Genomic DNA, 16,128 nt, shown 5'->3' on the forward strand with positions numbered 1-16,128 from the left:
GTCTTTATCTTAGGGAAGGAATATTGAGAATTTTGCAACATATAAGAATAAAAAAAGCTGCGACTGGACAATGTAAAGCATCATGTACTATTTCAGATTTGTGGGCCATGGGCAAGGTGACCGGTTCCCTTTAATTGAAAAATGATGTAGCTTATAAAGGGAATCCGTTATAGGACCTTGTATTGTATTGTATGTATTGTTCTGTACACCGGCATTCATTACTTTCTGAAATAAATCTGTGACAGTTTAAGGGAGCTTGGTACAAGAATGGCGCCATTCTTCTAGGCTGGATTATTACATTTCTAATCACTTCTAATCCCTACCACCTCTACATACTTTATCTTGAGGAAAAAGTGAATTTGCTTCATGGCTTTTAAGAATGAGCCATCTCCTTTTGTTATTAGTCATTATTGACCGGCTGGTATGACGTAAAATCTGATTTCATATGTAGCCCATTTGACATGTAATGTCCATGCTCTCTAGGGATGTCACATAGATCTATTGATTTCAACATGTATATTCAGACTTCCTTTTTCTGATAGGAAATATATTATTTTTTCTTGGGAAGAACAGTCTATTTTTGTCCATGTTTCAGACAAAATAAAGTGAATGTGAGATGCTCTGAAAATGATATTTTTCACTGTACTACACCTCTTTCCGTTCCGTCCTCTGTGTTTCCAGTGGATAGAAATTGTATTCAAGCTGTATCTCTAGGGGACTAGTAACCTTATACAATAAATCAGTACTTAGCTCCCCACCACCATTCCTGCTTTAGTGCCGCCATTCCCGGTCTTCCACTGAACTTCCTGGGTGTCTCCTTACTTTTTTTTTTCATAAAACAATTTTTATTAAATTTTGATAACTGTACACATACATTGAAGCATAGTATAAATTGCCATACAAATCTTGTCCTTTCCTGCTCATGGAGATGGCCGCTAGATTTAAAAAAAAGAAAAATGCATTATTAAGAGACAAAGAAAAAGCTTACATAGAATTAGTACAGAGGCACAAAGCCAATCCTACCATGGATTTAAATAAAGAAATAGAGTTAGCTAGAACTGAGCTGAACCTCTGCCTCACTGCCTCAGCAGAAAGGAGCCTGAGATGGTCGCAATATCGGTTTTTCTCCCAAGGGAATAAACCAGGGACACTATTAGCTAGAAACCTTAATCCCTTACCTCGGACTTATAAAGTTCCGAGACTACGCCTCTCCTCGGGCGTTCTATCCCAACATCCTAAGGATGTGTTGGCAGAATTTGCCAGGTTCTACTCTAAATTATATAGTAAGGGTAGTGGATTTGACACATCAAGAGCTGAGGAAATGTTTGATGGCCTCTTGCTACCTTCTTTGTCAGATACTCATAGGAAAATAATAGATAACCCCATTACTCTACAGGAAGTGGACGAAGCGATTAAAGCTATATTTAGTGCAATATTGGGACTCCATTTGGTGAAATACTATAACCAACTTTTTGACGGACGCCTACCTCTGCCGGATTCACTACAGGCAATAATCTCAGTTATACCCAAAGCCGATAGAGACCATTCATATCTTTGATTAATGTAGATATTAAAATACTGACAAAGATCATGGCCATCAGGATTAATTCATTTATTTCACAATATATACACTCTGATCAGGTGGGATTCATTACTGGCCGTCAAGCGGGGGACCAAACCCGCAGATTGATTGATTTAATATCCTTAGCAAAGAGTGGATGGGGAAAAAAGCCTCTGGACAATATCATGTGCTTATCACTCGACCTTCATAAAGCCTTCGACTCTATAGACTGGAACTATCTGAAGTTTGCTCTAGGTAGATGGGGCTTTGAGCATAAATTCCTGGGTCTTCTCCAGGTTCTATATTCTTCCCCATCGGCAAGAGTAAATATAGTGGGGTATTTATCAATGCCCTTCCCAATACTCAGGGGTACACGCCAGGGATGCACCCTGTCCCCTATACTTTTTATACTAGCAATGGCAGGGACTGGAGGTTGGAGGAGTGGCACACAAATGTGCATTTTTTGCAGACGATATTTTATTGACACTATCCTCTCCACTAACCTCAATTCCCAACCTATTCCAGATACTAAATGATTTCTCGGCATTATCGGGTTTGAAGGTGAACCATGATAAATCTTTGAATGTATCTATACCCCCTGACATAACTAAACTCTTGAAACTAAATTTTAGTTTTCAATGGAGAGAAGATAAGATTCCCTATTTGGGTATGTTTCTGACTTCTTCCTTTGATACCCTATTAATAGCTAACTACAAACCACTCTTTTGTGGACTGAGGAGAGACATGAACAGGTGGGCCAATTTAAGTCTTTCATGGCTGGGTCGAATCGCCGCTGTAAAGATGACCTTATTGCCCAAATTATTATACTGCTTCCAAACGGTTCCAATTGATGTGCCTCTCTCTAGCCTAAAGTCCCTTCAAATGGATATAAATAAATTTATCTGGGGACCTAGAAGAAGCAGGGTATCTGCAAAAATGATGTATACATCTAAATTTCAATGGGGTTTTGGGGGCGGTAAATATCATAAAATATTACTACGCCTCCAGGTTGGCACCTTTAGTAACCTTTCATAAAAAAGAAGCCTTGCCCCATTGGGCGCAAATTGAACAGTCGGCTTGTTCGCAGACACCAATTGATCGCTTACCCTGGTTGAGACCCAGGGAAAGACCGCTGATTATGTGCCTGCTCCTCTCTTCTATGCTGTCAGTATGGGATAGGGTCAAACATTGCTATAGATTGCAGTCTTTACATACTCCTGTCGCAAGATTATTAAATAATCCTAGCTTCGTTCCAGGCCTTCAACAGAGCCAATTCAAGTGGTGGACAGACAAGGGGTTGTATCGCATAGGGGACTTTTATGACAGATTAGGTCTTAGATCGAGGGAATACTTTAAATCTAAATATGATATGCCGGAAACAGAATTGTAAAGATTTCAGCAGATATACCACTTTCTCCATAAATTGAAAAATTCCAGCCCAGATATCACGGTGCATACTTTATTTGAAGACCTTTGTCTAAAAAAGGCGGGCCTCCCTCACACCTTATCTAATATCTATCAGATCCTCAATGATTAACCCGAGAAAGTGGGCTACATGGTGGCCTGGGAAAGGGATTTAAAGAAATCCTTTTCTCTACGGGAATGGCAAGATATGGTAGAAAATACAGCAAAAATCTCTATCAATATGGCGTTTGTCGAGGTAAATTATAAAGTATTACTTCAGTGGTATTTAGTCCCTGTGCGTATATCACAAACAGTCCCTAACTATTCCCCCCTATGTTTTAGAGGATGTGGTATTAGAGGCACTCATTTTCACGTGTGGTGGGAATGTCCGAAGATTCGGAGATATTGGAGGCACATATATAATATGTTATATTCCATAACCATGATAAATCTGACGCTTTCCCCAAGCCAAGCTTTACTTAACGAAAGGATCCCAGACATCCCCACACCTGTGAGGAGATTTGTGTCCTTTTTCTTTATAGCGGCAAAGATAGCAATTGCGACCTCTTGGAAGAAAGCCACTGTTCCCTTGGAATTGATTAAAAACAAACTAATGTGGATAATGGTTAACGATAAGCTTTATTGTACAGTACAAGATAAAATAAAGCTGTTTAACGAAACATGGCAGATGTGGATTACATATCAATCCAGAGTCTAATATAAACAGATGATTTCTCTTCTCAACAGGACCCCCCTTTCCCTTCCTTTTCTCCTTCCTCATGTGTGTTCCCCTTCCCCCCTGTCTCATAGTGGAGATAATATGCTTTGAAAAATGTAATTTAGACACTTTCAGACCCAGTGGGTCTATAATTCCTATTATACAGCATTGTTAGTCAAACTGAGCTAGGACGTTTGTTATGTAAAGTGCTTTTGTTGATTTTCTCTCTCCACCACATTCTCCCCCCCCCTTTTTTTATTTCTGTACCCTTTCAAATTAAAAAACAAATAAAAACATTGTGAAACCACATCTTGTCCTTTCCTAAGTTTGTTATGTTGATGTGGGTAATGTCCGTCTTCTTTTGCTGTTTTATGTTGTTAGCTTTGGAGACGTCCAGATGTGCAATGTCGCTTAAAGAATTCAGCATTGCTAGAACTCATATATGGTACATATATATGGTATCTCTTACTTTAACTAGTGATTGGATAAATGCTTTTATTATTTTTAAAATTACCCTTTGGTATCTGAGTCTTGTGTTTCTATCAGACTGGAAGTAATGGCTCGGAGCTTAGTGTGTATGTGTTGGCTAAACCAACTGCTGGCCTCAGCAGCCACATGCCATTCAGAGACGTGAACATGACGCCATTCTCTCCATAGTGACAATAAATGGTTGAAAATGTCTTCCAGAAACATAGAAATAATTGTAACTAGCGCAGTATAGCTGTATTCTGATACCTGCTGCTATAGGCTACTGTAGACAAATGGGTCAATGTTACCAGAGGCAGGAAAAAACCATGGGGCAGATTTATCAAGCTGTCTAAAAGTAATAATGTTCTTAGTTGCCCATGGCAACCAATTACTGCTCCCCTTTAAAATATTCATGAGCACTGCTCATGGAAGCTGCGCTGTAATTGGTTGCCATGGGCAACTAAGAACATTCTTACTCTTAGACAGCTTGATTAGTCTTCCCCCATGTGATGTTACGTTGGGCAGCAGCTTTGACATTCCACAGCAGTGGCGTCAGTAGTCTTCATGTTAAATGCATAGCACTAGTCAGAATATTTTGCCCACTGATACATGTTCAGGTTTTGTTCAGGCCAAACTATAAAGAAATTAGAAAAAAAGAGTAAGAAAAGATAGATTAAGAAAAAAAGTTTATCCCCCAGATTTTTTTTTTTTACATATACCTGATTTTGCCCTCATCATCTGTACTGGAAAGAGTAAATACATATGTTGCACTTTTTTCTAAAAGGTCTCATTTTTTCTTTCCACTGACGGCTCAAATACTTACACTCACAAGCTGTGTTTCTCTACCTCATCTCATGTGTTGAGGACACAAGTAGTGGACATAACACAGGGCTTGGCACACAGCTGTGTATGCTCCCTGGTAGGGCCGGCCAAATCTCATTCCCCAGCAGCCAGGCAGCAGAGCCATGATGGGGCTGTATATAATGAAACTATGAGGGGACTGTATATAGTGAATCTATAAGGGAGTTGATATAAAATAACCATGACAGGGCTGTTTGGGAATGATAAACTTGGGAATATTTTATTTAGTTTCAGAATTTTTACTGCCACCACATGAGTCCACTGCAAAAGGGCCTACTAAGGCTCTGTCGCCCATGGGCACTTACTGATACCTGGAGCGGACCCTGCTTCCTGATTTTGTAATGTTAAACAATTTATTATTTCCCATTATATCTTAATGTCCACACTGTTCCCCTCCAAAACTGTTCTGCAAATAGGAAGTAACGGGTAGTAAACATCAAATTGGTAAAGGAGCTTTATGGTAAGTAATTTAAAGTTGAGGATCTGTACTTCAGATATCAATGGTTATCAATGTTTTCATCCAACAACGCCACCAATGTAATCGAAAACAGGGACAGTAACTTTCAAGGTTACAGCTTATGTAAATTAACTCACCCATAATGCCTTGCAATGGTTAAAAGTTCTTGGATGCATTACTTTCATGACCTATGTACAGCTGTTTGCTTGCTATCTTCCTCAGTTTAGCTTGTCCCGGCAGAAAGTGTCTCCTCTGGCTGTGCCGCTTATCCCTATGAAACAGCCAATTGTGTATACAAAAAATTCTATGAACTCTAATTGCTGGAGATGGGATGCTGATCCCTGATCACTCTGGAGGGAGAAGGAGGTCATGCCATGCCCTATATGTAGATAGAGAGTTTTGTATATGTGTAGATCTGTGGATGCAGAAGCCTTCTGCAAAGAATAGTAAGGTAGACAGGCTCCCTTTTCCCTGTACCTCCTTTCCAGCCTGAGATCCTGCAAAATATTATTTCTCTATTTCTGCACCTCAGCTTTGTGTATCATAGACTCCTCACTCCTCTGCAGGAACCCTTCCCAAAGCCTCTGCTGTCTGAACCCTATCCTCAGTAGAAGAAAACTTTTCTGAGTTGGTACCTAAAGAGCAAATCCACCAACACACCCACAAAAAGTAGCAAAAAGAACTGCAAGAAAGGAGAAAAGAATGTGATAAATTCCTGATATGTAATCTGTGATGGGTTAAGTGGAGGGGACCTTCATAAATATGGTAACATGTATGAAGTAATATGCAGGTAGAATGATCTTTATTATGCACCTGCTTTACCTTTGAATACACAAATGTGAACAAAGACTAAATCTGATAGATAGGGTACATCATTTACAAGTGACAAACATTTTAAAGCCTTCCATTTTTAATTGCTTCAGCGTTGGGAACTATCCTGCCAAGGAAAAAAGAATGTCACCCATAAATTTTTTGCTCTCCGTCTTCAAAAAGCTATACTTTTTTAAAAAAAATTTTGTGTAAAAAATTGTACTTTTCGTGAAGTTATTTAATATTCCATGCCATGCACTGGGAAGCAGGAAAAATGAAAAAAAACCCCAACATTTCTGTCACTTTTTTGTGGGCGCCGTTTTTACGACTTTCACTGTGCACTCCAAATTAAACGTCTACTGTACTTTATTCTGTGGTTCAATACATTCACGGTGATACCAAACTTACATAGGTTTTATTGTGTTTTAATACATTGGGGCACATTTACTTACCCGGCCCGGTTGCGATCCCCAATTCGGACTGTCCGATGAGGATGAAGTCCGGCACGATTCACCTGATATCCTGCATGTGTTGCTTCCCCGCTGAGGTCCGAGGGAGTTCACCGTCTTCTTCCTGGTGTATGTGAGTGCATTGTCTTTCGACACAATTTGAATTTTAAATCCCGCGCTCAGTCCAAATCAGTTGGGTTGTCCACGGCCACGTTGTCCACAATGCCTAAAAACAAATGGTAGATATCCTCTACAAAAAAAAAAATATTAGTCCTGGCCACCAAAGTGTGAAAAAGTTATTGTCCGCAGAAAATGGAGAAATGACAAATATTTTTATGTACATTTTTTAAAATCTACTAAAACCTAATAAACCCTATATAAATGTGGTATCCCTGTTATCGTATCACCCTAAAGAATAAAGAGGAAGTATCATTTGGAGCACAGAATTAAAGCTGTAAAAACTGAGCCTACAAAAATATGCCGCCAACGTCGATTTCTTTTTTTTTTTGTCAATTTCACTGCACTCTCAATTTTTTTCAACTTTTCAGAACATGTTATGGAATATTAAATGGAGCCTCTAGAATATACAATTTGTCCTGCATATAACAAGCCCTCACAAATCTCTATAACCATGAAAATACAGAAAAAAAATAAAATACAGAAACACAAATATGAAAATCGGCAGCCTCCCCCCTGAAACTGTGCAGCCCCCACCAAAGTAGTGCACATTAACCTCCTGTGTCTGGCAGTGCTCAATTCAATTAAGATCCTCCCAAAAATAACAAAGCAGTGTACCTTTTAACCGCTTTATCCGCTGCAGAGCTAGGAAGGGTGTATGAAGAGGGCTCAGGAGCTGCAGCAAAGACCCATCGCTATCACCCGTGATTGGGTGTTAACCTCTTGCCTGTCGATGCCAACTTTCTACAGATCATCGCTCCCCCGAACGTCAGTAGTATTGCAGTATATGGTAGGAACGATCAGACTATCTAGGGTTAATGTATAAAAATAGAAAAATCTTAAATGACATGAAGTGCAGGCAACTTTCTGGCACACAAAGGGTGCATCAGATGGCACATGGCTGCATGGGATACTTCCATACATGACATGTGTTTATGTGGTCTGTGGAGGACAGTGCAGTATAGTCCAGGCTAGTGTCTTGCCCTGCATGTGGCACTGTGTGTGATACCTGAGGTCTGGCTGCTCCTCAGCTTACAACTCCGTCTATGGCATGTGCGGCTCTGAAGGCGGCGGGATCGGGACTGTGTGTACCTCCCGGGGGAACGGATTTATTTTTTCGACCAAGGCCACCCATGGCCCGGGATAGGGCGCTCTGTGGCCTGGTCTTGGGTCACGGCCAAGCGGTTGGGGAACACTGCTCTAGGGTACATTAACCCTTGGCGGTCTGATCGTTCCTACCATATACTGCAATACTACTTTACTGCAGTGTATGGTGTTTTACATAGGATTCATTACAATGTGCCAATGGGACATTGTAATGAATCTGCAGTAACCATACGACCTTGTCATGGCTCCTCGATGACGTCACAGGGAGCGACAATCTCAACCGTCTTTGCTGGTAACAATCAAGGGGTTAGGACCCGTGATTGGTGCTCGCACCCATCACATTTGTTGTGGTTGGTTTGTGAGAAAAGAATAGTACACACTGCAATGTTTTACTCACAGTCCACACAACTCCATGAAACAAAGATCATAAAAATCAATGGGTCTGTATGGTACAAAGAAATACGGATAGCATACGTCAAAAACGCTGTGTGAATCATTTTACCGAGGAAAGATAATAATGGAAGTCTGCGCACTGGTGTGAACTAAGCCTAAGCTGTTGCAAAACAATCAACCCTGACACTTTACCTGATGGTGGACCACCAAGTCGTGGACCAGTACAGTAATATCTGTGTTTAGCATGTAAAATGATCAAAATGTATGTTTTCCTCGTTCATACAGACTGACCAGACCACATTCAAATAACGAAGAAATAAAAGCGCGTTCCTCCCTTACTACACCGATCACATTGTGCATAAACAAGCGGTTTCTGACAGAGCCCGACCGCCATTACATCCAATGGCGAGTACAAAAAACACAATCGCCATGGCGACAAGCTGACCAATCGTAGAGAGCAGACTGTCTGGGGGCGTGATTTTTCGCGTAGTCCCGCCCCTTAGTTTAGTGGCGCAGGATTTGTCACAGAATCATGCGCCTCTTACCATTCTAGAGAGCACGGAGCGAGCGGCTGACAGGCCCCGCCCCAGTGCTACAAGCCCCGCCCCGCTCCCGGTTGGATGGACGGTGAGTGTGTAGTGTCAGAGAGAGCGGGACAAAGGAGCCGCAGTCATGTCGTCTTCTTCATCCTCCGAGCAGTACGAAGAGGGCGAATACGAGAGCCAGCCCAAGAGACTGAAGAGCAGCCAGGAGGACGGGGAGCTGGACTATACCTCAGAGGAGCAGGAGGAGTCGTGTGCTACCACTGAGAGCAGCGGCCGGGGCTCCGCCAACCATGGGGTAATGTGCACTAGTGTCCTCCTGTATATGTAGTATCACATGTACATGTGCCCCCTGTGTATGTAGTATTACATGTGTCCCCCTGTGTATGTAGTATCACATGTGTCCCCCTGTGTATGTAGTATCACATGTGTCCCCCTGTGTATGTAGTATCACATGTGTCCCCCTGTGTATGTAGTATCACATGTGTCCCCCTGTGTATGTAGTATCACATGTGTCCCCCTGTGTATGTAGTATCGCATGTGTCCCCCTGTGTATGTAGTGTCGCACGTGTCCCCCTGTGTATGTAGTGTCGCACGTGTCCCCCTGTGTAGGCAGCGTCGCACGTGTCCCCCTGTGTAGGCAGCGTCGCACGTGTCCCCCTGTGTAGGCAGCGTCGCACGTGTCCCCCTGTGTAGGCAGCGTCGCACGTGTCCCCCTGTGTAGGCAGCGTCGCACGTGTCCCCCTGTGTAGGCAGCGTCGCACGTGTCCCCCTGTGTAGGCAGCGTCGCACGTGTCCCCCTGTGTAGGCAGCGTCGCACGTGTCCCCCTGTGTAGGCAGCGTCGCACGTGTCCCCCTGTGTAGGCAGCGTCGCACGTGTCCCCCTGTGTAGGCAGCGTCGCACGTGTCCCCCTGTGTAGGCAGCGTCGCACGTGTCCCCCTGTGTAGGCAGCGTCGCACGTGTCCCCCTGTGTAGGCAGCGTCGCACGTGTCCCCCTGTGTAGGCAGCGTCGCACGTGTCCCCCTGTGTAGGCAGCGTCGCACGTGTCCCCCTGTGTAGGCAGCGTCGCACGTGTCCCCCTGTGTAGGCAGCGTCGCACGTGTCCCCCTGTGTAGGCAGCGTCGCACGTGTCCCCCTGTGTAGGCAGCGTCGCACGTGTCCCCCTGTGTAGGCAGCGTCGCACGTGTCCCCCTGTGTAGGCAGCGTCGCACGTGTCCCCCTGTGTAGGCAGCGTCGCACGTGTCCCCCTGTGTAGGCAGCGTCGCACGTGTCCCCCTGTGTAGGCAGCGTCGCACGTGTCCCCCTGTGTAGGCAGCGTCGCACGTGTCCCCCTGTGTAGGCAGCGTCGCACGTGTCCCCCTGTGTAGGCAGCGTCGCACGTGTCCCCCTGTGTAGGCAGCGTCGCACGTGTCCCCCTGTGTAGGCAGCGTCGCACGTGTCCCCCTGTGTAGGCAGCGTCGCACGTGTCCCCCTGTGTAGGCAGCGTCGCACGTGTCCCCCTGTGTAGGCAGCGTCGCACGTGTCCCCCTGTGTAGGCAGCGTCGCACGTGTCCCCCTGTGTAGGCAGCGTCGCACGTGTCCCCCTGTGTAGGCAGCGTCGCACGTGTCCCCCTGTGTAGGCAGCGTCGCACGTGTCCCCCTGTGTAGGCAGCGTCGCACGTGTCCCCCTGTGTAGGCAGCGTCGCACGTGTCCCCCTGTGTAGGCAGCGTCGCACGTGTCCCCCTGTGTAGGCAGCGTCGCACGTGTCCCCCTGTGTAGGCAGCGTCGCACGTGTCCCCCTGTGTAGGCAGCGTCGCACGTGTCCCCCTGTGTAGGCAGCGTCGCACGTGTCCCCCTGTGTAGGCAGCGTCGCACGTGTCCCCCTGTGTAGGCAGCGTCGCACGTGTCCCCCTGTGTAGGCAGCGTCGCACGTGTCCCCCTGTGTAGGCAGCGTCGCACGTGTCCCCCTGTGTAGGCAGCGTCGCACGTGTCCCCCTGTGTAGGCAGCGTCGCACGTGTCCCCCTGTGTAGGCAGCGTCGCACGTGTCCCCCTGTGTAGGCAGCGTCGCACGTGTCCCCCTGTGTAGGCAGCGTCGCACGTGTCCCCCTGTGTAGGCAGCGTCGCACGTGTCCCCCTGTGTAGGCAGCGTCGCACGTGTCCCCCTGTGTAGGCAGCGTCGCACGTGTCCCCCTGTGTAGGCAGCGTCGCACGTGTCCCCCTGTGTAGGCAGCGTCGCACGTGTCCCCCTGTGTAGGCAGCGTCGCACGTGTCCCCCTGTGTAGGCAGCGTCGCACGTGTCCCCCTGTGTAGGCAGCGTCGCACGTGTCCCCCTGTGTAGGCAGCGTCGCACGTGTCCCCCTGTGTAGGCAGCGTCGCACGTGTCCCCCTGTGTAGGCAGCGTCGCACGTGTCCCCCTGTGTAGGCAGCGTCGCACGTGTCCCCCTGTGTAGGCAGCGTCGCACGTGTCCCCCTGTGTAGGCAGCGTCGCACGTGTCCCCCTGTGTAGGCAGCGTCGCACGTGTCCCCCTGTGTAGGCAGCGTCGCACGTGTCCCCCTGTGTAGGCAGCGTCGCACGTGTCCCCCTGTGTAGGCAGCGTCGCACGTGTCCCCCTGTGTAGGCAGCGTCGCACGTGTCCCCCTGTGTAGGCAGCGTCGCACGTGTCCCCCTGTGTAGGCAGCGTCGCACGTGTCCCCCTGTGTAGGCAGCGTCGCACGTGTCCCCCTGTGTAGGCAGCGTCGCACGTGTCCCCCTGTGTAGGCAGCGTCGCACGTGTCCCCCTGTGTAGGCAGCGTCGCACGTGTCCCCCTGTGTAGGCAGCGTCGCACGTGTCCCCCTGTGTAGGCAGCGTCGCACGTGTCCCCCTGTGTAGGCAGCGTCGCACGTGTCCCCCTGTGTAGGCAGCGTCGCACGTGTCCCCCTGTGTAGGCAGCGTCGCACGTGTCCCCCTGTGTAGGCAGCGTCGCACGTGTCCCCCTGTGTAGGCAGCGTCGCACGTGTCCCCCTGTGTAGGCAGCGTCGCACGTGTCCCCCTGTGTAGGCAGCGTCGCACGTGTCCCCCTGTGTAGGCAGCGTCGCACGTGTCCCCCTGTGTAGGCAGCGTCGCACGTGTCCCCCTGTGTAGGCAGCGTCGCACGTGTCCCCCTGTGTAGGCAGCGTCGCACGTGTCCCCCTGTGTAGGCAGCGTCGCACGTGTCCCCCTGTGTAGGCAGCGTCGCACGTGTCCCCCTGTGTAGGCAGCGTCGCACGTGTCCCCCTGTGTAGGCAGCGTCGCACGTGTCCCCCTGTGTAGGCAGCGTCTCTGGACCACTCATATTCTGCAAGTCCTCACAATAAACAATATATATGTTTCTACGTGTAGACGTCTATGGCATCATACTAAAGACATCCATAGTTTTTCCTAAATATTGTATTCAACATTACAATGGAACAGTAACTATGTAGCAGCATCACAATTCTAATAACAATCTGCTTTATGTAAAATGTTAAAAATTCCTCCTCAGTGGAAGTCCCAATAGTAAGGATGATGTGTAGAACCTGAGCATGATTTCTCATGTATAGCTGCAGGCGTGATGACTTGTACAGACACATGTGGAACATCAGCGTGACATGTTTCTTCTGTTGTAGCTGAATCAATGAACACAATCTACTGTATTATACATCTGGATTATTCCTCCAACAGCGATGCCCATTTCTTTTTCATATGGTTAGACTGAAAAGGAAATGTCAGCAGAAATTGGCCTAATAATCTACTACCAGTATATTCTCAATATAAAGCAGCAATATAGACGAGGAATAAAGCCATGCTACAAACAAATACCAATAGATCAAATGATAAGGCCGCATTTACCGAAAACTGAATAAAAAAAAAAGCACACAAAAAAATTGAGACAAAAAGTTTCCAAATCTTTATTTAATTGAACAAAAATAAAATGACATGATTAAAAGTTCTATGAAACTACACAGTGGTTCTGATGATGTGAGGGTAAACAGCCCCTTAAAAAATAGCATATATTACTGCTTCATAATATTAATATAAGTGGCATAGGTACAATAAGATAATGAAGATGATAATATAGCATCGCTTAGGGTCCACTAATTAGACAGAACCGACTGCGGTACCACGGAGACAGAAAAGTATATATGTCTAAACAGTTCTACAAATCGAGCATATGCTACATGAATAACAAAATACTGTTTACCCTGAGTAGCAGTCAATCCAACAACAGCTTAGTGATAATGCAGTCCAATGTTGTGCTCAAATAACAGAAGCACTAATGTGGTGCAAACAAATACTGGTGGAAGCCATTAAAAGTCCACTATAAATAATAAAAATCTTTATTTATATAGCGCCATCATACTCCGTAGCGCTTTACAAATCATCTCAGCTCACATCTGGCAGCTTTGTCTTTTCTTCTCTTATAAGAAATGCTCCAAAGTGATCAAAAGGTTGCATAGTCCTCAAAATGGTAACAATTAAAATGTCAGTTCATCTCACAAAACACAATAAAACCTTTATAAATTTGTTATCACCGTGATCGTACCGAAACAAAAATAAAGTAGACGCTTCATTTGGAGCACACAGTTGTTAAAACTGTGCCCACAAGAAAGTGACGCAAATGCATTTTCCCCCCAATTTTACCATATTTGGAATTTGTTTCCAGGTTCCTAGTATATGGCATGTTATCATTCTATCCACCCATTCGTAAGGGCACATCTGTTTGTGCTATATTAAGGGTACTGCCCCATGACTTCTATGAGCTAATACAAATACAGGTTACACACAAGAAAGGTTCTGTTGGTTTGTTCTTAAGTTGAATTTGTATATAAGTTGGAACAGGTATGTAATATGTTAGTGTAACTCTAGAGAATTTTTTTGTCCCTGTGACAATTGCATTTTCAAAAATGTTAGTTGTTATAAAGTGGCCTGAGATGGAGGGTCATGTGATCTCTAACTTACATGACTGATTCATGAATCTATCAGAAGGTCCTGGAAGGTAGATTGCTCATTGATAGTTAAAAATCACATGACCCTCCTTTTCCAGGCATTTTATGGATAGTAATGACAGCTAATGCCATTTCACAGGGGGCTTTACTGTAACTACTATCAAAGCAATCTTTTAATAGATGTATACACTCGCAGGCCACTTTATTAGGTACACCTGTCCAACTGCTCGTTAACACTTAATTTCTAATCAGCCAATCACATGGCGGCAACTCAGTGCATTTAGGCATGTAGACATGGTCAAGACAATCTCCTGCAGTTCAAACCGAGCATCAGTATGGGGAAGAAAGGTGATTTGAGTGCCTTTGAACGTGGCATGGTTGTTGGTGCCAGAAGGGCTGGTCTGAGTATTTCAGAAACTGCTGATCTACTGGGATTTTCACGCACAACCATCTCTAGGGTTTACAGAGAATGGTCCGAAAAAGAAAAAACATCCAGTGAGCGGCAGTTCTGTTGGCGGAAATGCCTTGTTGATGCCAGAGGTCAGAGGAGAATGGGCAGACTGGTTCGAGCTGATAGAAAGGCAATAGTGACTCAAATCGCCACCCGTTACAACCAAGGTAGGCAGAAGAGCATCTCTGAACGCACAGTACATCGAACTTTGAGGCAGATGGGCTACAGCAGTAGAAGACCACACCGGGTGCCACTCCTTTCAGCTAAGAACAGGAAACTGAGGCTACAATTTGCACAAGCTCATCGAAATTGGACAGTAGAAGATTGGAAAAACGTTGCCTGGTCTGATGAGTCTCGATTTCTGCTGCGACATTTCGGATGGTAGGGTCAGAATTTGGCATCAACAACATGAAAGCATGGATCCATCCTGCCTTGTATCAACGGTTCAGGCTGGTGGTGGTGGTGTCATGGTGTGGGGAATATTTTCTTGGCACTCTTTGGGCCCCTTGGTACCAATTGAGCATCGTTGAAACGCCACAGCCTACCTGAGTATTGTTGCTGACCATGTCCATCCCTTTATGACCACAATGTACCCAACATCTGATGGCTACTTTCAGCAGGATAATGCGCCATGTCATAAAGCTGGAATCATCTCAGACTGGTTTCTTGAACATGACAATGAGTTCACTGTACTCAAATGGCCTCCACAGTCACCAGATATCAATCCACTAGAGCAGTGATGGTGAACCTTTTAGAGACCGAGTGCCCAAGCAACAACTAAAATCCACTTATTTACTGTGAAGTGCCAACATGGAATTTTAAGCAGTAACTTATTACTAGTTGTTCTTCCACACATTTCAAATCGTATCAGCCCCTAAGGCCACCAATACAGTTGAAAGAAGGAGGGAAAATTCAGACTCTCATTGTAGCTTTTCTCCAGAGGAAGATTTAAGGGTCCAGCAGGATGACCTCCAAAGATAATGCAGCCCCTTCCACACCTTCTTACTATTCTTGCAGTTCCAAACAGCCAATGGAGTGTTTCTTTAAAATAGCGCTGAGAGCAGCATCTCTTAAGTTTCCTGGGACTATAGGAAGATTTGATGGATTTGTTCCTGTCTGGTGAACTCTGTCCTGGGGTGAGAACCTGAGTGCCCACAGAAATGGCTCTGAGTGCCACCTCTGGCACCCGTGCCATAGGTTCGCCACCACTGCAATAGAGTATCTTTGGGATGTGGTGGAACGGGAGATTCGCACCATGGATGTGCAGCCGACAAATCTGCGGCAACTGCGGTGTGATGCCATCATGTCAATATGGACCAAAATCTCTGAGGAATGCTTCCAGCACCTTGTTGAATCTATGCCACAAAGAATTGAGGCAGTTCTGAAGGCAAAAGGGGGTCCAACCCGTTACTAGGATGGTGTAACTAATAAAGTGGCCGGTGAGTGTAGTATTAGGAGGGGGTTTACATCTCACAAAGTTAATTAGGATGGCTGTCCAAATATCAAGAAGACTGCACTCACCGATGTAGAAGTCAGAAAGGGCATCTCCCCTGCACCCATGGCATCTTTTCAATTAAGTGACGGTTGACTTCTACGTCGGTGAGTGCCGTCTTCTTGATATTTGGCTTGCTATATGTTCTACTACTCCACGTGCACCCCAATTGTCGACCCTCCATTCCTGCTCCTGCTGCCTGGTCCCAGATGGGTTCCTGGTGTTTGACTCTGGAGGGGTGGTGCTGGTGATCCCCTCTACGGTTATTTGGACGTGTTTGGTTGGCTGACTGTCTGTGAGGAATCTAGGTA

At 45.9% G+C, this 16,128-nt stretch overlaps 1 protein-coding gene and 1 long non-coding RNA gene across 4 annotated transcripts in view; one reads left to right on the forward strand and one right to left on the reverse strand.

Moving 5' to 3' along the window:
• Nucleotides 1–759: 759 nt before the first annotated feature.
• LOC140121352 (uncharacterized) lies at nt 760–8,840 on the reverse strand. 3 transcript variants are annotated; one of them, XR_011854071.1, is made up of 4 exons: nt 8,598–8,840; nt 7,524–7,714; nt 5,607–5,740; nt 760–935 (listed from the first exon to the last, which is right to left on the reverse strand). It is a non-coding gene; the product is annotated as an uncharacterized lncRNA (long non-coding RNA). The 3 variants fall into 3 exon arrangements; XR_011854070.1 differs by lacking the exon at nt 760–935 and adding an exon at nt 4,638–4,785; XR_011854069.1 differs by lacking the exon at nt 760–935 and having other exon boundaries at nt 4,638–5,740.
• Nucleotides 8,841–8,906: 66 nt separating this feature from the next.
• HNRNPLL (heterogeneous nuclear ribonucleoprotein L like) overlaps nt 8,907–16,128 on the forward strand; it is a 43,820-nt gene continuing 36,598 nt past the window's right edge. Inside the window, exon 1 of the mRNA XM_072140802.1 lies at nt 8,907–9,245. Coding sequence (XP_071996903.1) covers nt 9,078–9,245 — 168 coding nt within the window. The 5' untranslated portion in view covers nt 8,907–9,077. The remainder of the gene's footprint in view (nt 9,246–16,128) is intronic.

This window comes from Engystomops pustulosus, chromosome 3, assembly GCF_040894005.1.
Source record: "Engystomops pustulosus chromosome 3, aEngPut4.maternal, whole genome shotgun sequence".
In the NCBI taxonomy this organism is placed as follows: domain Eukaryota; kingdom Metazoa; phylum Chordata; class Amphibia; order Anura; family Leptodactylidae; genus Engystomops; species Engystomops pustulosus.